At 42.4% G+C, this 22496-nt stretch overlaps 2 protein-coding genes and 1 long non-coding RNA gene across 10 annotated transcripts in view; 2 read left to right on the top strand and 1 right to left on the bottom strand.

Moving 5' to 3' along the window:
* MAP3K4 (mitogen-activated protein kinase kinase kinase 4) overlaps positions 1-4195 on the top strand; it is a 72371-nt gene extending 68176 nt beyond the window's left edge. For 5 of the 6 annotated variants that reach the window (XM_068676970.1, XM_068676967.1, XM_068676968.1 and 2 more), the window contains 4 exons: positions 1697-1819; positions 2378-2484; positions 2667-2846; positions 3644-4195. In XM_068676970.1, coding sequence (XP_068533071.1) covers positions 1697-1819; positions 2378-2484; positions 2667-2846; positions 3644-3664 — 431 coding nt within the window. In that variant the 3' untranslated portion in view covers positions 3665-4195. Of the gene's footprint in view, positions 1-1696; positions 1820-2377; positions 2485-2666; positions 2847-3643 lie in introns of those variants that run through there. The other variant, XR_011094924.1, reaches the window with a different exon arrangement.
* A 1175-nt stretch (positions 4196-5370) lies between these two features.
* Positions 5371-22496, bottom strand: part of AGPAT4 (1-acylglycerol-3-phosphate O-acyltransferase 4) — a 75065-nt gene continuing 57939 nt past the window's right edge. For all 3 annotated transcript variants that reach the window (XM_068676972.1, XM_068676973.1, XM_068676974.1), the window contains 4 exons: positions 22056-22158; positions 21069-21144; positions 15127-15325; positions 5371-8167 (listed from right to left, as the gene is read on the bottom strand). In XM_068676972.1, the coding sequence (XP_068533073.1) occupies positions 8076-8167; positions 15127-15325; positions 21069-21144; positions 22056-22158 (470 nt within the window). In that variant the 3' untranslated portion in view covers positions 5371-8075. The remainder of the gene's footprint in view (positions 8168-15126; positions 15326-21068; positions 21145-22055; positions 22159-22496) is intronic.
* Positions 9030-14417, top strand: LOC137854033 (uncharacterized). The gene is made up of 3 exons (XR_011094925.1): positions 9030-9186; positions 12987-13085; positions 14137-14417. It is a non-coding gene; the product is annotated as an uncharacterized lncRNA (long non-coding RNA).

Raw genomic sequence — 22496 nt, 5'->3', positions numbered from 1 at the left:
AAATGTCGGTCATCTACTGCAGTGCTTATATATTTAGTGTCCCATTGAGCTGCCTTCTTGTACTGCTTTGGTGTGATGATGGATCAAGGAGCTGATGGATCGTCTACGTGTGTGTTACATGCACCTGTGATTGCAGGGTCCAGGTTGTCCCTGGCTGGGTTCTGTGGTTTGCCAGCAGAACGAATGCTGATCTTGAGAATGCCAGGACTGGAAAATGTGCAGACACAATGTCTAGAAGAGTTGTATTTACTGAAAGTTAATTCTCCTTCCAGAACTTCTAAAAGGCTTATGGTTACCAAAGGTTGGAGTTTATTGCTGTTAGTGATTTCTCTCCTCCCTGTAGTGCAGTTATGTGTAACACCTCTCGGACTACATACACTTCGCTTCTGTTATCAAGCATTCTCATAGCTGAACGGGAAGTCCTTTGAGAACTGGGTAGTTTTGGCATCATTGACCTGCACTGCCTTTTTTGACTTGAGCTTTTTGAGGACTCTGTTTTCTGTAAATATCTTGGAGGTGCCCAGCCAAGCTAACTGGAAAAAGTCATTAATTAAGAGAACATAATAGAAAGGAGGAACAGCCAACAATTCCTGCACTGACCCATGTTGAAGGTGGAACAAAAGTGAGAAACTTCTTTTGAAAGGTTATATTCAAAGGAGCCATTTTTTAAAGAATCTTTTATGTGACATGGGAAAATGCTGTGTGTAACGAAGTCCTCGCGTCTGCCTACTCGCAGAGTAAGCAGGCAGTTTTGTTCTGTGCATAGCATTCATCCTGCTGTAAGAGAAATCACAGCGCAAGCTGCATCTCTGCCAGGTGAATTGCAACCTACTTGTGGTCTCATTGTGGCACTTGCAGGACCCAGGATTTGGCCTGACCTGCACAGTGAGCTCCTGCTCTGTTTTCTGTTGCCTGTGTTTTGGCAGAATGTTGAACGAAAGGAGACCACTGGCTGTCAAAACCGCTTGGCTTATTTGGCAGTGTTGTGTAGAGCAAGTAACTTGAAGCCTGCTGCAGGTTTCCCTCGGAGAATTTCAGCTGTGCTAGGGGAATTTCTTCTGGTGCAAGCTGGCAGTGGAGCCGGATACTGTAACGGTAGCCCTCCTCCAGAAATTATTCTGGAGGTAGAGCTAAATAGGAGTGAGTATTTGGTGGGATATGTAATAAACAAATGCTGTAAGCTCAGCTTTTACGTCTGCCGTGATGACCTAGCTGTACTGTATCACCTGTCTTGACCAAGCAGAACAGAAAAGATGGATACTGGGAGGTACGCATCAATGGCCTCTGACACAAAGCTCCTTAAGGACGTGTTTTTTTTTGCAGTGCAACACTCACAGGGATAAGCACTGGAATTCATATATTTCTGGAGGAGTTTTCTCATAATGAGCACATGCGAAAAGCTGATGAGTTTGCCTGCCACAGTGCTTTGTGCTTTGAACATTTCTTGTTGTCATGTTCCAGTATGCTTAGTGTTAACTGAAACCCATCAAAATCCAGTTGGCTAATGGTAACATACCCTATGGGGTACATCTCTAATGGTGTCATATTCCACACTTAATCCACAGGTAAAGATACAAGTGTGAACTCAGCTATTACCTACTGTGTAACTTCCGGTAGTGCATCATGTTGAGAAGTCCTCATGCCTTAACTCAGCATTGGTTTAACAAGCAGTACTGTTTTTCTTTGTGTTTCCTAGGAGCCAACATCTTTCTTACCTCATCTGGACTGATTAAACTAGGAGACTTTGGCTGCTCAGTGAAACTGAAGAACAACACCCAGACGATGCCTGGAGAAGTGAACAGCACTTTGGGTACTGCAGGTGAGGAAGCATGTGCTAGGCAGAAACTTGTCAAGTTGCCATAAGAGAAAATGCCTCTGTCAAAAGTCTGGACTGGTAAAACAATGTGGTTCAGGGAACCTTCATTTTACTTTGGCTGGTTAGCTGTGCTTTACATCCAGAAGGCAAAAATAATCAGTGAATGTTGCAACTGGAAAATGTTACTTGTTTGGTTAATTATAAAGCTTCTGGAGCTTTTGTTTTCTGTGATTTTACCTTTCTCTGTAGCCTCCTGAAACAGGACTGTTCTTACTGAACACCTGATTAATTTATTGTTTTAAAAAAGGAAAATAAGTGAGAGCATATACTGTACCAGAACTTCACCATTTTTCAAACTGAAAGACAGCTACACTGAAAATGTGTCAAAGAACAAGAAGCCAAAGCCAGACAAAACTTTGCAAGAAAACCTAAGTGGTAATTCACAACAGATGTATTAAATACAGTTGTATTAAAAGCATTAGGTTTGCCCAGTTTATCACCGAAGTATATACTGTTCCTTCTGCTGTATGAACTAATGACGTTGTATGTGTTGTTTCAAAGCATACATGGCTCCAGAAGTAATCACTAGAGCTAAAGGAGAAGGGCACGGACGGGCAGCAGACATCTGGAGCCTGGGCTGTGTTGTTATAGAGATGGTCACTGGCAAGGTAGGTGTTTCACCTGCTGAATGTCCTCATGAGTTTCTCCAAAAGTTCTGGTTTCATCCCTTGTAGTAAGTCCACAAGTATCAGGGTGTCTTTTTAATTCCTGGGGTACAGACATATATGCTCTGTTGCACAGTGAGTTACTCACTAAACCTTGCACTTAGCAATTCTGTTTCCTGTTGCAGAGGCCTTGGCACGAATATGAGCACAACTTCCAGATCATGTACAGAGTGGGGATGGGTCATAAACCTCCTATTCCTGACAAAGTGAGTCCGGAAGGGAAAGACTTCCTTTGCCACTGCCTGGAAAGTGACCCAAAGATGAGGTGGACAGCCAGCCAGCTCCTCGACCATCCTTTTGTCAAGGTTTGTCTCACGGCTTTGGCTGCAAAGACTGGAGGTGGGAATCAAACAGCCGTAGCTGGCTTTGCCGTTTGCTGCTGTGCCCCAGGGCTTTCTATCATGGGGGGAGGCTGATACACAGTGATGCTGTACAGAGTAAGGAAGGCTTGGAAATTCTGAAAAGGTACACACATTGCTGCTTGCAAACATTTGGCTAAAAGAACCTGGTGTGCACCATGCAACGCGTTGCAAGATGCATTAGCTGTATTAAAGATTTGTCAAATTCCATCTCAATGGTAGCTAATTGCATCTGAGGGGCCAGGTATGTGCCTAAAACTTATCCTCTGTAATGCAGAGATTGTGGTCCCATCCATAGGAAAAAAATGAAACAAGCACATCCTTTATCATCCTTCCATACAAGGATTTACTTTTCTCTTTTTTTTTTTTTTTTTTTAGTAAAGCTCACACTGTTGTTGACTGTGGCATCACTGTAACAAGTTGCAGTTCTTGCATGAATTTTGGTTTAATTCTTAGTTGTGATTATTTGCTTATTCTTAAGCAACAAATTTAGGTGTAGCAGTAACCGTAGCTAAATCCCATCCACCACAGAGGCAGAACACTTCTTCAGGGACGTAAGAGTTGCGTGCTGTCAGATATGAACAGTTGTAATTCATTATCATAATAATAAAGGAAAAAGAAAACTTAAACGATGTCAAGAGATGTCCTGTTAACCTTAGGTTCAATGAAGGTGCTTAAGAAATTGATGGTCATCTTTTTGCTGCAATAGAAAGACAATTCATTGCCTTTTGTTCCCTTCACAGGTTTGCACAGATGAAGAATGAAGTTATTCAATCTCTGGCCTTTTTTATTCTGGCAAAAATACCTTTGAATCACTACTGTATGTAATATTTACATAAAGACTATGCTGAGAACAGTATAGAAGTTGAACTTATGAAGACTGCACAAGTGACAGGCGTCACTTCCTCTGCTGCTCCTGTATGTTTTACTTGGCACATGTTGCTCAAGTTGTGACAGTGTCTGCAAGTTGAAAGAAGCTGCATGTTTCAGTGAAAGTGCCATTACTACTGTATATGGACCATACCTTTTTTTGTTCTTTCTCCTGTTTCTCATTTTATTGAGAACTGTAATGTTAATATGTAGTATTTTTGAACTCTTTAGGTTCAGAAAAATGCTGTAGTGTTATCAGGCGTTATGGACCTTGTTTTTTAATCTGTTTGTTGAGTGCACTGACTGTGAACTTTTACTGGTTTTTTGTTTATTTGTTTTTGGCAAGCTTCAGATTTGTTATGCACAAGGCTGATTAATGAAATTTTAAAAAAAGGTTTTTTCTCAATAAATGGTTTATTTTAGGAGTTGTTGGTGAAGGGTTTTTCTTCTTAAAGTAACTAGGGGTTGTGGGTCACTTTTTAAACTTTTTTCTTTCTTAAACTGCTAAGACTGCAGTGCTAACCTAACAGGATTAAGGGTCTCGTATATTGCTATAGTCAATGCTTTGTAAAGTACAAGAAGTGTAAGAAGCATTTTGCGTTGCACAAGGGATAACAGAATGAAGGTGCCCCCTTCGCTCACTACTGAGGAAGTAAGGTGATGTTCAATTCCCCACGCTACCTATTATATAAGGGATAGTGGTAAGGGCTGAGCTAACTTTCTTCTTGGACACAAGAACTCTACAGACAGAGAATGGCCACAGAAGTGCCATGCTGACCGAAAAGAGAATCAATTAAGATTATTTGTTGTGTACAGTTTAGTGAAAACAACAAGTCATTTTTAAGATTTTTTAAAACGAGTTTCTGATCTTGGGCATTGATTTTCCTTTTTTTTTTTTTTTTTTTTATTTTAACGGTTAATGGTCAAAGATCTCAAAAAATAGAAATGGTTAGCAAATAGCAGCATTCTCTAACAATTGATCTACTTAGGTAGTTTTATTTTGTTTAGCTTGCTAATACAAATGTTTACAGTTAAAAGTTACCTATTAGTGCAAGCTTATATATCTTTGTTACAGCCATAGACCTTAAAATGGGTAAGTTACAAAACAGAGAGCTTGCTTTTAATATTTGGCTTCATTGCAAAGTTCTGCGTCCCCTCTTAATACTGAAATCCTTGGTTTACTACAGGTGAGGCACAGCTGAATAAGCTGTTGAAAAGGTATCAAAATCTGACATTTAAATCTAGATGTGCACCAGCCTCATTCTGCATATCTAGTGAGGTGTACCTAGGCTTTCAAAACATACAATACTGAATTTAACAAACTTTTATTGTCTTTCATTCTTTCAGTAATGATAGGAAGGTAAGTACATATTGTCATCATAAGTAGCTGACTAGAAAAGTACCTGAGGCTGAGGTCCCCCCGTGGCGTGCTGCATTCTTCGCTTTTTGGCGCACACAAGTTTCCAAGCAGTTTGTCTCCTCATTTGTCGTGTGTTAGGTATCCTTGTACACACACACACAAGATTCCAGGAGTCAGGAGAAAGGTGAAAACTGTTACAGGTTTGTTGTTGCAGACCAAAAGAAAACTCATTCACCGCACTTCAGCTTTTTATACTTTTATTTTTGTATAAACAAATGTAAGACTACTTTTGTTAAGGCAGTTGTAGACCATACAGTTGTTGGTGGGGAAGAGGGGCAAACACTGATTCCTACTGACATACGTCATTCTTTTAATACAGTGGACTGGACTAGTTTACCTTTGGCAAGTACCATTGCGCTTTCTCTGTTGGCCAGGGAACACTGGAAGGGCCCAGTGTTGCAGCTCTTGTGCACCGGGACTTCTAGAAGGATCCAGGACTGGCGTCTTTGGCCCTATGCCTTTTACAGTGGTTGCTCCCAGGGAAATTGGTAGGAAATAGCTAAATGCTCATTCAGAAGTATTTACGGGTTTGGTATTTTCCTCTTGGAGAAGTGGTACTGCATGCAATTAGAGAAGGACTACGACTCATAAGGAATGTTAAATGTCTCCCTACCGGCATGTTCAGTCTTCAAAAAAAAAAAAAAGTCAGTCTTCATCACATGAGTATGTATTTGCTGCTCAAAACTACTCACACCTGCGTATAGCGTTCATTCTACCACCCCGACAAAAGCTCACTTCATCTGCCAGGTAAGGTTTACAGTAAAATGCTAGCTTGAAGAGATCTCTCTGCCATCCCCTCCCATTTCCAAGAACTGTGTAGGCTGGTTCATTTACATGCCTGACGCATTACTGTAGATGTTATGCTACTACATGTTATAAATCTGTTTTCCACAGTTAAGATGGTTTTAGCCAATACAGGTGAGGGGAAGCACTTCAGCACAGAAGGGCATGTGCTTTATTCAGGGAATAGCTTTATAAGCATGACAGTATCCTGTGGGCTCTGGCTGTATTTCATGTCTTAAAAAAAATAAACCAAAGCCTGTGGTTATTTTTATGACACATCACACAACTTATTCCAGAACACTTCATTGCACAGGGAATTCAGGTACACACAAGACAACCCCCCCCTAAAACTAGACCATCACAAGCCCCCATGCCTATTCCTTCCTTTATATTGTACTTTTTACTAACTGCTTCCACCCTCAGAAGACATGCTAAAAGCACTACTCCACCTGCTCTTTAGATACTGCATATTAAAAGGATTAGTTTCTAGATGAGCTACAGAACAGCAAATGCATATTTCATGCAATGATTCACACTGTTGTACTGGCCTCTGTTACCTCTGGCTTCAGTTTTATTACAGCATAAGAGAAATGTCTTTTTTTTTTTTTTCTTTACCAGCTGCTAGAACTGCTACTGTAAGACTGCTGACTGTCTTTTCTAGAAACACATAGGGTGTTCATGCCTAGACTTAGCACGGTTTAGTTCTATGTGCAATGAAAACCTAACATCACTGAAAGTGCCAAAAATATTCCTAACTGCTCAATATCAGTATCTTTTGGTTTTAATTTTTTTCCCCTGAACTGCTGATAGAAGTCACCTCTTTTTCTTTTCTTTAAAAATAAAACAGAACAAAACAAAAACCTCTTTTCAGCAATTTACTTACATATTCTTAATTCTTGAAGTCTGTGAACAAGAGGGGGATGCCCAGGAATCAGTACTAGGGATGTGAGAGCAACACAGTTTTCCCAAGGGATTTGATCGTATTTTAATTCAGAAGGGTGACAAAGCGAGTCCAGACAGGCATAAAAAATTCCCAGCCATAGCACTGTCCTAGGTCTCTCTCCTGCTTGCCTCTTTTCCCCAAAAGAAAAGCAAAAGATAATTTAAGTATTACCTCAGACAATGTTACGAGGTACCACCATGTGAAGTAGTTTTTCAGAAAAGACAGACAGGCAGAGTAATTAGGTTCACAACAGTATGGGTGTGGGGTGGTAACTTTTAATGCACGCTTTGCATTACTGTGTTACAGCATACCGGTTGTTTTCTGTTTCCGCCACTGTTAGGAATGCCTAGAACTGTAATCTGTGTTTAAAGCTGAAAGTAATCTGTTACCTATTCTTTTCTGAGCTATAAATGGCATTTATTCTCAAAAGAATTACAGGTTTCAGCTATCCCACTAATGTTTTGCCTGGGGAAAGATGTGGCAGTGCGTTACTTAGCTCTACTCATGGCCAAATTCCACACCAGGTTATGCTGCTGCAAGGCTCTGGGCTAACAAAACGGGCCCCTTGCCAGAGCCCGACTGAAGTTTCAAATGTGGTGCTTACTGTGGGAATAAATTCTAGATGTCAAAAAACTCTACTGCACTCCTGCCAGTTCAGTAGAGTTGCAAGATTGGTATCACCAAGCAGCGCATCTTACTCTATTTGAACACTGAGAGATTACTGTTTTTAAACTGTTAACACGTGAGCTAGACACCTATCAGTTTCAATTGTCTTAAACCAATCTTCTGACATTTACCCATTCCTTAGATCAAGTTAAGATAAAGCCTGCACCTCAGCAACCACTGATTAGTTTCCAGGTAGAGTCTCCAGACCAGCACGCTGCAAATTTTTTTCTTCAAAACTTAAGACACTTTATATGAAAGCAAACCAACCAAACAAATGCAAACCTGTTGAGAGTACACACAAAGGAGTGCATCTTTCAAGCATGTAATCCAGCCCAAACCCCAAGAGAAAAATAACAGGAGCACAAATTCAGATATGCATGGCAATTGCTCATCCTACCCTTCCTCTGACCTCACTTGAAGGACCGTGATATGCACTGAAGAGTTCTCAGAAGTTGCATTTGTTCCCTTTGGATTGAAGCAGTCTCTGAAGTTACTACTTTCGTTTCTGCTTGATGTCATTGTTGCCATAGGTGGAGCCCTTGTTAATTTCCGTAACACCTATCATCCATCTGACACCAACAGAAGCTGCAAAATAAAAATAAAATGAGTTAATAGACTGCTTGCAGACAGGGATTCGAGGTCTGTACATGCACAGTGTTCTGCAGGAGACAAACAGCATTCTCTGCTTTACACTATTAGAGCATTAAAGTACTTTTTACCTTTGGTAAGAGGTGCACTTGCACTCCCCCTTGTCAATAACTGCCCACAGTCACTTCACTACAGCACGTCGCTGGCCCAAGTCTTGACCTATCCTCACCCTGCTCTCAGTTGGGCTGGACGAGACCATCTCCAGAGGTCACCTCCCCCCAACTATTCTGTCTTCTGCCATTTGCTCGGGTGTAAGGCACCCGGTGTTGTTCTTTCAAAGCAGGAGCACTCATCTACAGACCTGTGCTCTGCCTGGACACCAGAGAAACACGGCCTCTCGCAGGCAACTGTCTGTGCAGGGCAGAGCACAGAGAAAGCTGCCAGCAAGTTCACCGAAACTTACAATCCACTGCTAGTCCGTGAATGGAAACGCAAACAGCTGGGACCAGTGAAGGGTTTTGCTCACAAACAGAAAGAAGAAAAACATCTTTGACGTTTAAAAGGCCACGAGCTAGGGAAGACAAAAGGGGGACCCAACACACAGCCTGCAGCCTGGGATCCCAGCGGAGCAGTAAGCATGAAAACGCTGAGACTTGAACCAGAGGGATATAAACTGCATCTGGAGAGGGACGCGGAGCATAAATAAGAGCAACTGTTATAGCAACCACACAGCGCTGCGGGGATTTCGTACGGTGCCAGGAATGCCGCTGCCTGGACACTAAAAAATACTTCAGTCAGCAGCTCAGGTTTTGTTCCTCCTCCCCTGCTCCCTGACAGAAGCTGCCCCTGTGGGCCAAGCCTGTGGACACGGGGGGAGAAGGGCTGGGGTGGCCCAGGGGCCTCCTCACCTCTCCTGGAGCTGACCTCCCCCGGGCACACCCTGCTGACCTCCCCTCAGCTGCTGGCTCTCCCCCAGGAACACACCCCCACCACGGATCTGGCTAATTACGGGGAAGGTAAGAAGGGATGGGTTCAAAGCTGGGCCACGCTTCAGAAAGAGGGTGAAATCAGAGCTGTGGCTCAGGAACAGCCGACACCACGCAGCAGGTGGTGGAGGTGGGCACCACGGAGCTGCCTGGTCTCAGAGAAACAGCAGCACCAGAACTGCTCTTCAGACATGGGATGATAGCACACCGTGAGGGGCCTCTTCAATCCCCAAAGAGCACAGTACCAGCCCCCTCTCCCTGGATATAGCAGCTAAACCCAGTAGAAGGTTTTGTGCAAAGACTGCTCTGTCAGCACCATGCCTCTGCTCAGCTCAAAGGCAGCCTCAAGGCCTGAAACACCTATTTAAGTAGACACGACAGAGGGACTCTCAACAGGCAAAGTCACCTTTCTGGACATGAATACCATCTCTAAAGGCAAGGTTTGGCTCAAGGAGTTACGAGGGGTGTTGGATACACATACAGAACATGGCAAGTACCACGAGTGCATCATTCCTGTGGATTTGGGCAACAAACACAACAGGTCCATTACTAATTTCACTGTCACAAGGTTACGCTGAGACCTACAGGTTTCTAGGGTTAAGTAAATAGGGTGAAGAATTTCTATAGAAAATTACAGTCTATACCTTATAGCCTGAGAAGCAGGCTGGCTAACTTCTATTTCATTAAACAGCTGTGGCTTTCCAGCCCAAGGCATAAAACTGACTGACTTCTCAACTAATTTCTTAGTCTGAAAGACTTCTCTGATCTGTCATCATCTGGAATAAATGGGTGGTACGACACCAGTGATTCTGCCACTTTTATCTGAAACGGCCATTTCTTTGTTCCCTCTAAAACTTACAAACTTTTCCCCAAATATAATATGAAAGCAAGATTTTTGAAGCATACAGATAGCCTTGGCTTTCATATTCACAGTATGAATATGGTTGTAGAGGTCCAAGCTTGGAAACAAAAGCTTTTCTACATTTTTTTAAACACCTCATCAAACATCACAGGGTGAGCTCTTCCCATTTGTTTTAAATTACTGCTTGCAGACGGAATGCTCTCATCAATGTCTGCCAAACCTTGGCAGATCCTATAGTTCCAAACTGGTTTTGTGACTACAGTGAGCACCACATATGAGGACTGAAAAACAAAAAACACTCGAGCAATTAGGGCAAAACCTCTTCTGCAGCACTGTAACTATCAGAGCACTGTATTCCCCACACAGAGTTTGATGTTGCAGCATACATGAGGACAATTTCTCATAGCACACAGGCCCTGTTCAGCCCAATCAGAACTGCACATGAAGGGAAGGACTATAAGGGAGGCAGAAGTGGCAGAGCTACAGATTTCTTTATTCTACTGTGCTGTGTTAAAGGGAAGCTGGCAAATAGCATTAGCATGGGCCACACGCCTCCAAACTATTCTTACCTTAGTGTACACTCCAGCAGTACCATCATGTTTAAAGACTTATTCTGCTGTTATTTTAACTACAACTATGGTAAGAGATTTTTTTTTTTTTTTTTTACTTTATTACTATTATTTTTTACTACAAGGAAGTAGTAAACATCTAACCATCAGCTGTGAGAGTTTAAGCCCTGTCCTGAACAGCAGGAGAGAGAAGCTATCAGCCAGGGCTTCCTCACAGTGCTCCATGGCAAGCTACAGAAGGTAACTGAGCTCCTGCCACCTTTCTGCCCATCATTATCCACCAGCCAACTTACACAGGATACCACTACAGAGCTGCTCTCCCTGCCAGAGCACTGGGGGCTGAAGGAGGGTTGAGTTAACACAAACCAAGAGAGCCAGCAATGGAATCTGTTTCTTGAACACATTTTAGCTCCAAGAAAACCACCACCCACACATGAAGTAGTACCACATCGCCCAGCATAAACATTAGCTGAGAGCAGAGGACTTCCCCCTTTTCTCTTACACCTCAGGATTTGCTCTCATCTCTTTCCTGGTGTTTGCACCACACAGCAAATGCTTTAAGCGACCCAGAAGGTAAGGGTATAGAAATTTCCCATCTATATTCTGCTATACAGTTGAGTTTTGTAGGTTATACACTGAAATGACAACTTGTGTAAACTAAGACTTATACTAATGGTAGAAATTTCCATTTGAGGTCTATCTTATGTAGCATAAAGGAAATGAAACAAGTAACAACAACGCAATAAAAAGATCAGTTTTAGACACCAGGCTCAAAGGGCAGATTGTCTGGCAGCTCCACCAACAAGCAGGACCAAGGCACGCAGAATCCCGCACATGGTCTGTATCCTCCTGCTGTTGTAACGCTTCCTGTAATGCTGTGGGCTCATCCTCTCCTCACTGTCCACTCATCTCATCCTACGGGCATCAACAGCTTTGCTGCCCACACCACATCATGCTCTGACCCTTTAGTCCACATTCTGCACTCGGACACTGTCAGGTCACCTGTTTGTGATCCGTGGAAGCAGGATTTCTATAGCACTGTCCACACACCGTCTAGCAGATACACGACAGCTCCTGCAGAATCAAAGCTGGCTCACTGCTACTTGTGCTTGTTTCAAATGAAATACTTCTCCTGTCTATAAATGATAATTAACTGCTGGACCCGTGCCATAAGTGGAGATGCCATTATGCTTTTAGCATTAGACACGTAAGAGCTACTTCTCATTTACAAGCCAAGAGAAACTCTCTCATCTTCAGCACGTGGAACTGATGAAGGCTCTGTAATAAAATACTTCTGGAGCATAAAGGTTGTTCTCCTCAGCACAAGTTACCAAAACATGAAAGGTGACCTAATGCGGGGTGCTTTGGAGCCAAATGAGATTAGAGAAGCAGGAAGAGGAAGGAAGAAAAGGAAGCTGCTGTCAAATACACCTTACGGACATTTGACAGACTCTCTGCTCTAACACTGAAATATCGGCCCCAAGTTTTGAACAAAAGTTGTGAATTAAGTACATAAACATCTTGCCTTGCGTCCTATGAAACTAAAGCTAGGTTTCAAAAGGGTCTTTTGTCCCTCAAGCTGCTTGAGCATTCACCCTCTGGAGCAGGGACTGCCTTGTGTCAGTTCAAATAGCATCACAAAGGACTCCTGGTCCCAGACCAGCAGTTAGATATTAGCACAATACAATGATTATTATGAGTATAAATAGCCAAACTGCTGCACAGCAAGGCAAAAGGGGATGGCTCAGCATTCTCAGTATAAAGAGGAGACATTGTTTATTTAGGGCTGGAAGTGTTTGAGCTGAAGCAGCAGAACTATATATATGTTGGTTATTCATTCCTTGGACCTGAGAGTTAGGTCCTGAGGTATTACCATGCTTTCACTCCAGCTCGACCGCTACGGGGCATTTCTCTTACGGATCGTTCCACCTCAACAGCCACTTACCATCTAGTAAGCATTTTACTGGAGAGCAACATTAAATGAGACTGTCCAAAAGACAAATAACACTCTGGAAACAAAGCAGAGGATATCAGGTAATAGGGCCTCCTAGTCCCTCCTTTCTTCCCTATCACAGAATATTTAGTACAGGTGCAAAAAGCACAATATATGCATAACGAAGGTAATGCTATCAGGTACTGAAGCCTGCCCTTTGAAGCAGTGAAGCCTACCTATAAAGGGCTATGAGGGACCACAGTTAAGCTTCTTGGTTCAGGTGAGCTGTCAGACTAGCACATGTACAACTAATCACTCCAAATGCTACTGGAGCTTCTCCAGTTAATCAACAGACGGAAAGGGTGTCCTAGGAGCGATGCGAAAAGGTGGTTTTATCATCTGATCACAACGGGTAATACACCGCCCTGATTCACAGGAAAAAGTTTACTTTGTGCTGTTAAACCAGCAGGTACCAGCTCACCGCTCACACTGGAGAAGACAGCAAATAGAGCCCTCCCTGCAGCGCTGCAAACTGCAGCCGGCACCAGGAGTCACTACCTCCGAGGTACGTTTGTGGTCCTCTACTGCTACCTCCTAGCCACTGCAGAAGTCATTCCTGAGACCTTGCCTAAAGCTGGAGAACTGCAAAATGAAATTCTGGTTGCTCCTCTGTCAGAAAATCGTTGCATCACATCCAGGACACTCATGACAGAGAGACCCTCGGGATAAAAAGCAGGGTTTGGGGAGAATGGCCCCACTACAGAAACAGTTACTGGCTACAAAAGTCAATGTAACTGCCTGGGCTGAAGCTAGATGCTTCCACAGAATGAGACCAAAAACTCCCAACTAGCAATAACCATGCTTTCAAAGGGGTTATAGTAAGGGAACTGTTGTCCTTTTAGTGAGTAATGACGCATCCACCTTCAAGTGACCAGGGTAACCCAGATCTGCTGTTTTTTTTTTCGGAGCCTGAGCTTCCCTTCCCCTCCCACACATTCTCTCACAGCTCCACGGAGGCTCTCTGCTAATAAGTGACATCACCTTTCTTTTTTTGCCAGCTCACCAGCAAGAGGTGGCTGGCTGCGTCTAATCAGATGATACCCTCTGCTACAGGCGATACAGTGTCTTCTGCAAATCCTGGCCAATTACAAGCACTTTGGGTATGATCACACCACATATTCAGAGAGAAACCAGAGCTGTTGCTAAGCACAGGGGTCTTTCAAATCCCTGCAGAGGACTGGAACCTGCAGCATGCCACAAACACGGCTGATACGTATGGGGTATCAATGCACATCACATAGTGGACTGTTAATCTCACTGTCCTTAATGTGTTCCTCAGCTGTGCTTTTGCTATCTGGGAGCTCAGGCAATCGTTCTGGCAGCAGACTGCTGCTGTAGTTTGCTGTTAGCTCCAGCATCACGAATAACCTGAGAACAAGTCCTTTGGATTATCACTGCATTCAAACCAGGACTCACAGCAGCTTGCTTACTAATCTTGCCTTGTGGCCAGAAGCAGAGGAAAGCCAAGTGGGGAGTAAAACAGGAAAAAAGCCAACCAACCAAAAAAGGTTTAGCTGTCCATTCTTAGTAGCTTTTTTTTTTTTTTTTTGTTACAGGTTCTTTCCTTCCTGATAAAGAAGCAGACATGACTTATTTGTAAAGACCACTAATGTTAAGACGATACTAGATGACTTCGGGGAGTGGGGTGGTCACTCGACTATGCTGGACTATAAGGACTAAATCTAGAAACATCACATGTGACAATACCAAACATTAAAGCATCTAGCCTTGAAATTAAAATCCAAAACCCTGAATTATGCACTGAGGCTCCCTGTAGAGAGTATGCAAGGCATAAGGCACCTTGGAAGGGCATATGAACAACCAGTCCACTGAGTGGAGAAGCTAAATTAAGAAGAAAATGCTGAAAGATTTGGATGAATGATGATGAATTAAAAAATGTTGCAACAGCTGAGCTTCAGTGTCTCATTAGACCATGGCTCCACAGCCCTGTACCAAACAGACTACACCAATATTTCTTCCAAAGGTAGACTATAAGGTCTCAAGTGCTATCGCCAGTTGCCTTTGCAGACATGTCATAACTCGTCTGTCCACTTTTGTGAAGTTTTATTTCTTTCTTTAAGGATACTTGTAATATACTCAGATATTAAGGTGATGAAGCCATACATGAGACAGCCACATGAGATACTTGCTTTATAAATGTGTGGATTATTCTGGATGGACACCTGTTCAACCGACCTGCAGTCAATATGCCAAAAAGTTCAGAAAACAGATTTCATCTAGTCTGTAAAACTAGCCTGGTTCTTCCTTTCGTGAACGATACCATCCAAGATCTCCTTTGGGCCAACTCCTTGTTTTGTTTCCCTTCCTCCTTTTAAATAATTTAACCACTTTAACCACAAACCAAGACAGCTCACAACTACTCACAACTACCACTACCTCACCTGTTCCAGGCTCAAGTGGGTATCAGGTGGCCAGCTGAGCTCATATGTCATATACTCCCATCACAGAAGTTGTATTTAGTAAGGCTCAGTAAGTCAAGTCAAACAGTTATCCTTCAAGTGAACTTTCTGTTGGAGAAAACTTACCCATTACAATGACAAATCCAAAGCTAGCCAGTGTCAGTGATGATCCACTGTTGACCATGTTGATGAGCAGCTTGAATAAAGGATATAGCAGCAATAAGGCCCAGAAAAGCCAGTTCAAAAGCGTCCATGGTCGTCGGGGTGGCACTATAGGGACTGCCGGGTAGGTTCCTGTTCGGTAGTACTCTTCCTGGAATGCGTCCTGGTAGAACAAAGGAGGGCAACAATTAAATTCCCATCTGCCAATGAAACTAGCCATTCCTGACTTTGATGTTTCTCCTCCTACATGCTTGTAACCCTGAGGGAAGATCAAAGCCCGAGTCATGGCTGGAAAGCTTGTTCTTTGAAGTCAATGAGCACATACTCAAAAAAAGAGAGCTTACATTGATGTGCGCATCCTTTCTTTCTCCTGCACATAGAAGCCTGAAAAATGGCATGCCTGGAGTGTTTAACAAACCCATAACAACCTCACCCAATGGGTGAGGGGATGCACACTCTTGCAGTAATGTAGATATCACTGTTGCACCTCCTGCAAGAGCCACAGCCTTCACACAAATAGTGCTGGCAAGCCAGGGAAGCGTTTGGGCTACTTCTGCAGTAACAGATCCTCTGCTCCCTAATGTCTTCTCCAAGCACTGCTCTAAAACAGCATCCACAGCCCTATCAGAAAAGGTGAACAGACACCATCTTGTGCTATATACTCCAAAGAACACCTCCACCCTCCTGTCCACTTTGTCCCACAGATGTAGTCTTGCTTATCTTGTTCCCTCCCCTGCAGCCTGTGGAGGAAAGGGTGGCTAACCCCTCTACAGACAGCTGAGCACACAAATAGTTTAAAGATTCTCCCACTATTTTTGTTCAAAGGGCTCTCTCGTTCAGTAGAATAAGAGGATGACGGTGGGGTGGTTTTTTGTTTGCTTTGTGGGTTTGTGGGGAGAGGGGGGGAGAAGAAGTTTGGTTTTTCTTTCGTTTCGGTTTTTAAAGCACAGAAGGATTAGAGTTCAGTACCTTGCTCTGAAGTTTACATGGGTGAACAGTATTGCCTTTAACAATGTGATCAACCCAAGGTGTCAGGCTGGTGGGGAAAAACGCCTTCCTTCTGGTTCCAAAGCAAAGACTATTAACCTGATTAGCACATAAAACTGGTTAATTAACGGAGTCAGAATTAAACTGACATAAAAAGGAACCTCAGTTGAGTCAGAACTAAGGGCTGAATTTCTTCAAAGAAAGGAATGCTTCATGACGGCTTCCAAAATTCCGGCAAAGCCAAGATTGTCCTCATCAACCACAAGGAGATTAGTTCTACTATGCTATGATTTTACATTTACTTACACTCCAGCTAACACGGACAATTCTTTAATTATTTAATGGCAATTTGAGCAATTACAGGCTGCTACCATTTTATCTAATTCAAAGGGAGCATTTAACTTTTAAGAGATTACACAGTAATTAAAGAATTGCTCTCTCCTTAGTGAGATTAGAAAAATTATGACTGTTTTGCTCATGTGAACTAGATTGTCCTGGGATCATTATGGCCAATTAATTTGCTATCTTCAGCAAATTACACAATGTATGAAGTTTTCTTTACAGTGCCTTGAGAATTTTGGTTTATGACTGGTTTAACACAGAGCTAACTAACTAACCATCAGTAAATTGAATTCTCCTATATACAGTTAGGTTCCTAAATACCAGTATCTCCCAGAAAAATATTAAGAATTTCTGTCTATTACTGGTACCACCATTAGGGGGCCTATTGCTACAGAAGCTAGACAGACAGACTTGAAACAAGCACAGTATTTTTCCCCTTGCTGGCTCTGCACAGCAAAAGGGTCAGAAAAACCGCTGACCACATCTCACCAAGAGGTTTGGGACAGATGGAAGAAATAAATAATGGGCAAAAGGATGTCACTGTCTTCACCTCTGCTACACATTTTACACCATTATGGGGAACAGCTCCTCAATTCAATTACCATTCCTTGCCCTTAGAAGCATACATATTCCTCACAGAAGAGATTCGTGGGTTGATCTGTCTTCTAAGCTTTTAGAGGGTGCCTACAGTACCCATAGACAGCTCAAGTCAGTATTTAAACCTATGATGCACATCAACATTCCCCTCAACCACCTCCCCCTAAAGAAGCTCTTTTCATTCTCTGCATGCAGAGCTTGTTTTCTGTTTGTAGTAAGTTTCACCCACTCAAGTATCATTTTTAGATGTGGAAGCATGCTGCCCCTAACAACCCCACCAAATCTGAGTTACTTCAGGCACAGGGGTGAGTAATGCAGTGGCAGGAAACCAGGGAACATCCATCCTCTTGTGAGAATCTAACTGGAGTCTTCCCTCCTGCTCCCACCAGGAAGATCTGACTGCAGAGGGATGCCACTGCTCTTTCATGAAGAAACTCACAAAGAATGAGTATCCAAAAATATATTCTTTGTTCCCAAACACTGGAGTTCTGCACACTTTCCCTCTTCAGTTATCCTTTGCTAAGTCCCTGGGGCATTCTGGCATATATTTTCATGCCCTGTTTTCCATCCTTCTCTTACAAGCGAGAAGAATCAGAAACTCACTTTCTTTTTAATGGAAATTAAGATGCTCAAGCAGAACTTCTATTTCAGGAGCTGAGGCTGTGAAGAGGTGGAAAGAAAAAAACACAAAACAACAAGCAAGGACTAACAGAGTTGTGACTGTTGTACAGTATTTTTTCAGACTGGGCAATAACGTGCCCCATCTGCTCCACGTCATCTTTCTAGCAGTGGCAGTTTAAAAGGAAAAGGCAATTAGCAGCCCAAGTTGTACTTCTGTCAGGACTTGGCATTAACTGATCCAGTGCTGATCACCTCTGAAAGGAAAAAAATCATCCCAGGTAAGGAAGAAGAGAAATGCAAGGACATGGTGCCCACATAAGCCTGGAACAGGAAGAAGAACAGCCCCTGGTTTATAATAGCAGGGTGCCACTGCTCATCTGGAAAGGCCCTCTTCATTGCATCCGCAGCAGGGGCTAAACCAGGAAACGGGGTGATAAGTAGCAAGAACATGAACAAGCCAGATTTCCAGACAGCAGAATCTCATTGAGGAACACGTAACTGAGACCAGGCAATGGAGTAAAAATAGACAACACAAGCTTTTCGCAAAGACTCTGACTCCTCTACTAAAGATAATTTAGAAAGGTCACGTCCCTTGATGTCCACTAACAGCAGATCTCATTACTCATTCAAACAACTTTGTGTTCCTGACGATCATGAGTGCCCAGCACTCCAGCCTTGACCTCAGCACCTATGGCATGTCCCATACACTAAATTGTGCTCCTAGAGCCTAATTCAGCCCTGCTGAGTAAGAAAGGGAAGGATGGAGGAGATTACCATTAACTCGACCCCACACTCAGATGCTAAAAGCAAATATACGCTGTCATGCTTTGGGGAGAGCAGGACCCTTCAGGACTGCATTTTTCACATTTAGCTAGAGCTGTTTGATTCACAGCTTGCAGACCCTGCATCTGCCCACCCTTTTTATTACCATGGCCTTGCAAAAAAGACAGGGCAGCAATTACTGGTAGCTCTTGGAGCCTCACAGCTGATGAACGCCTCTGAGCACACCTGCATAAGGAGAGGCAGTTCACGGGGCCAATGTCTGCCACACAACTCTGAAGAGAGCGCACGATTCATCTGTGAAGGTGTCCCAGAGCTGGCAGCCAGTGCACAGTACAGAAAAAGCTCAGGCTGCCCTGAATCAACCCAGAGATGCTGCATGCTCTCTCCCTGCCTTGTAAGGCTCGAGAGGGTATTGCGAAAATTATGAATATCGCTGAGAACAAGCAACAGCACATGCAACCATGATGCAAGATAAAACAGGGAACCTGTTTTTCAGTAGCGTGCATACCTTGTCTTATTTTGAAACAGAAAGTGGAGTGCTACAACCAAAATAGACAACGCAGCTGATGAGTGCATATCCTGCAATGAATTACTGTCCTTTTAATATAACTTTGTTACTTTTCATCATAAATATTTACTGACTCTGGAGACATAAGCCTGAAACAAAATTCACTTTTGGAAGAGAAACAGGATTCACTTTTAGAAGCAACACTCAGACAGCAATGTTGCTTGTCATCCCACCTAAGAGGTAATTATCTAAAAGAAATATGGCAGAAAGGTGAAACAGAAATTGAATTTTTACTCTGCACGTGAACTTTCATTATCTCAGAACTGTTTATCAACTTATCCCTGCTCTATATTCTCCTAAACAGTCTAATTTTACAGAAATATGGGCTTGTGTAAACCAGGAATGACTGCAATGAAATAACATAAAACAGCTCAAGAAAGAGCAACATGTCATCTTCCAAACAAAAAACAAACAAAAAAAAAGAAAGAAGAAAAAAGAAGAAAGAAAAGTAGAAAAGAAGAAAGGAAGAAAAGGAGAAAAAAGAAGAAAGGGAAAAGGGAAAAAAAAGAGGAAAGAAAAGAAAGGAAAAAAAATTAAAAATCCCACAATACCAAAAAGCTTTTAATGGAAATGAAAACTGAACAAACTTGCCTTCCTCCTGTACTTAAATGGGAAACTAACAGCAAGCTAAGCTGTTAAAAGAAAGCAGGATAGATGCTCACACTGTTTGCAAGAGAAATAACTGAGTGTTTGCCAAAGAGAGAATAACAGAAAACTAAGTGAATTACTGCAAAGGATGTAATAAAGGATTCAGGAAAACAATCAGCACATACTCATTTAATTTATGTACTTGTCCTGCAAATGTCTAAACATTATCTTAGCAACACGGAACAGGGTTAGAAATAAAGGCATAGTACCAGGAAATGGACTTTTGCAACGTTCACCAAAAGGACCGTTTGCATTTATCTTCCTGTGGAGAGAGCACGGGCACGTCGGTACCACAATGCCGCTCTGCAGAAGTGCGCCAGGGGTAGTGCCTGCATTAGATATCAGCAGCACAACTTACAAGGAGGGAGGATCGGAAGCGCTGAATTAAACCAGAAGCAGTCATGGTTTGAAGCTGAGAAAGACTAGAGCGTAGACTGTACAGACATGCTAATGTGGTGTTCTGGGTTGAGTACAACAAACCACATAACAGATTTCGCTGCACTAGTGAGAGGAAAACAGAACTTAGCTATGGGCTAATTTAGAAATGATAGCTATAGGCCATAATTTCTAAATCTTAAACATTGCTGTATTCCAATCTAAATAACCTAATTTAGATCACCATGCCTTTGTACACCTATGACTCCCACTGACTGAAATGGGAGTGCTTTGTGTATGCAAAGAGCACATCCCCGACCATTATTTCTCCATAAAAACAAAAACCACAAGAAACAGATTCTGAAAATCTGAAGGATGCATATGCAAGTAGTTGGAAAAAAAAATCATCACCTTTCTACAAGCACACTCCGTCTACAAGTTGTCCTTATTCTGCCCCTGTGCTCTGTAGTTAGGAATCTTGAACGCACGCCCTTTGTGCACACAATGTGAAAGTAATTTATCAGCTTGTCCTGTTAATGTTGGATATTTGCCTTGGTAAAAGAGACAGGCTAAAACAAGGGACACAAGTTTTAATGCACTAAATCAAAATATACCTCATTTAGCCCAAGAATTAATTCTTGATTTATTTTAGGAGGTGACTCTAACGGGAAGAAGGTTCTACTACCAAACAGGCAGTTGCATATTTTGTAAATTTACACAACTTTCTGAAGAACACTGTAGAACTGCTCTCTCACTGAGGCTTGCCTAATTTTTTACCTGTTGCTCTTTAAGTACAAACAAAGGTAACCATGACTGACAATGCAAGACCACTTTGCATCTGGAGAAACAGAGCACTTGTTCCGAAAAACAAAAACCACAAAACCCCAAAGCGCAACCACTTCACACGCACATTGTAAAGGTCTACAAGGAGTATAAATAACCGAGCACCAGTGGCTCATGAGTTTTGTCTGGACAAAAAACTAACCTTTTCTTGGTAGAGTTTGTGGAGCCAATTAGAACACTCCTGTTCATCTTCTGGGACTTCCTCTAATGGAATCCGCCTGCCAATGGTAAACAAAGAGAAATTGAAGAATATTAAATAGTTCTGCTCTGATGAACAGCATTTGCATTACAGAGACAGATCATCCATCTGACAGGAGATTCACTGTACTCCCCCCACCGCTCTTTTGTTTATTTATTTAATAATCTGTGGTAACAGCTCCCAGATCAGCAAAGTACAGTTTGCTTCTAGATCTACCTTCAGCTTTCATATGCAGCTGAGACTCAAGATTTAGATTTCTGAAACAGTAACGCATTCTATTTAGAGCCCACTAGAACCACTTTCTAGCCGAAGGTCTGAAATTTTCTATTTCTAAAGAAAGATTTTGAAAGAACTGATTTCCTACCTCACATACGGAGCTCGGGGCTGTGTTTAATCAGCTAGGCATCAGAGAAAAAAAAACGAAGTATTCTCATAACTAGGACACAGCACATCTAGAATTTCTCAGGTAGTATTTCTGATTTAAGTTCTCAATAAAATACTTTGAAAACAGACAGAAAAGGGGAGGTAAAAAGAAAGTCCTGAGCCTGGCTTCCACCTCGGTAAAAATCACCATGCCAGAGCCAGGAGTCAAGGAACCCCGTCTGAACACTTCACAGATGTTTGGTTACTGAGGCCAGGTGAATTAAAAACGAGGCTCCACTGTTGTGATTGAGCTGACACGCACAGATCAATAAAAAACTACAACAAAATCTGTAGAGCTCCACAAGATCTTCAAGTATTTATAGTTACAGAATTTTATGAAACACTGCTCAACTCGTATGAGTTTCTCATCGAGAGTACTGTAAAGGCAGGCTGGTAGAGACTTGCTACATCCATTGCCTCCTTGAAAATATTTCCTTATTTGTGCAAGTGTGACTGCAAGTACACGCTCCTGTATGCCAGAAAGGAATTAAAATATGGGTTACTTGCCTTACATATAAATCTGCATGATACTTCTTTCCATTTAGAACGCCCAGCAATGTCGGATTCTCATTATTTCTGAAATTGAGGGTAGAATCATAGACAGCTGAAACTACAAGCAGAAAAACAGGTTATGTGACTGAAGTAGTAATAGAATGGAAGACCAATCATTCTCTCTCAAACAAGGAGCATATTTACATATGGAGTCATCAGCAATAGCACCACAGTCTGAGCTATCAACAAGGTAAAGATGACAAGGTATATTCAACATACAGGTTATTAGAAGGCAAACATCCAGTGACCCTTTCAGGACTTACACCAGTAGAATGGATGAGTTTACTCTCCACCCAGGTCTCCTTCCACAACAGATACTGAATGTTGGGAACGTATCGACAGTTTATATACCCTTGGAAATCCCAGAAGCCCAAAACTGTTAGCTTTTACAACTCA

The sequence above is a fragment of the Anas acuta genome, chromosome 3 (assembly GCF_963932015.1).
Source record: "Anas acuta chromosome 3, bAnaAcu1.1, whole genome shotgun sequence".
Classification (NCBI taxonomy): Eukaryota; Metazoa; Chordata; class Aves; order Anseriformes; family Anatidae; genus Anas; species Anas acuta.
The sequence above is the reverse complement of the archived record's forward strand: the minus strand, read 5'-3'. Positions and strand labels throughout refer to the sequence as shown.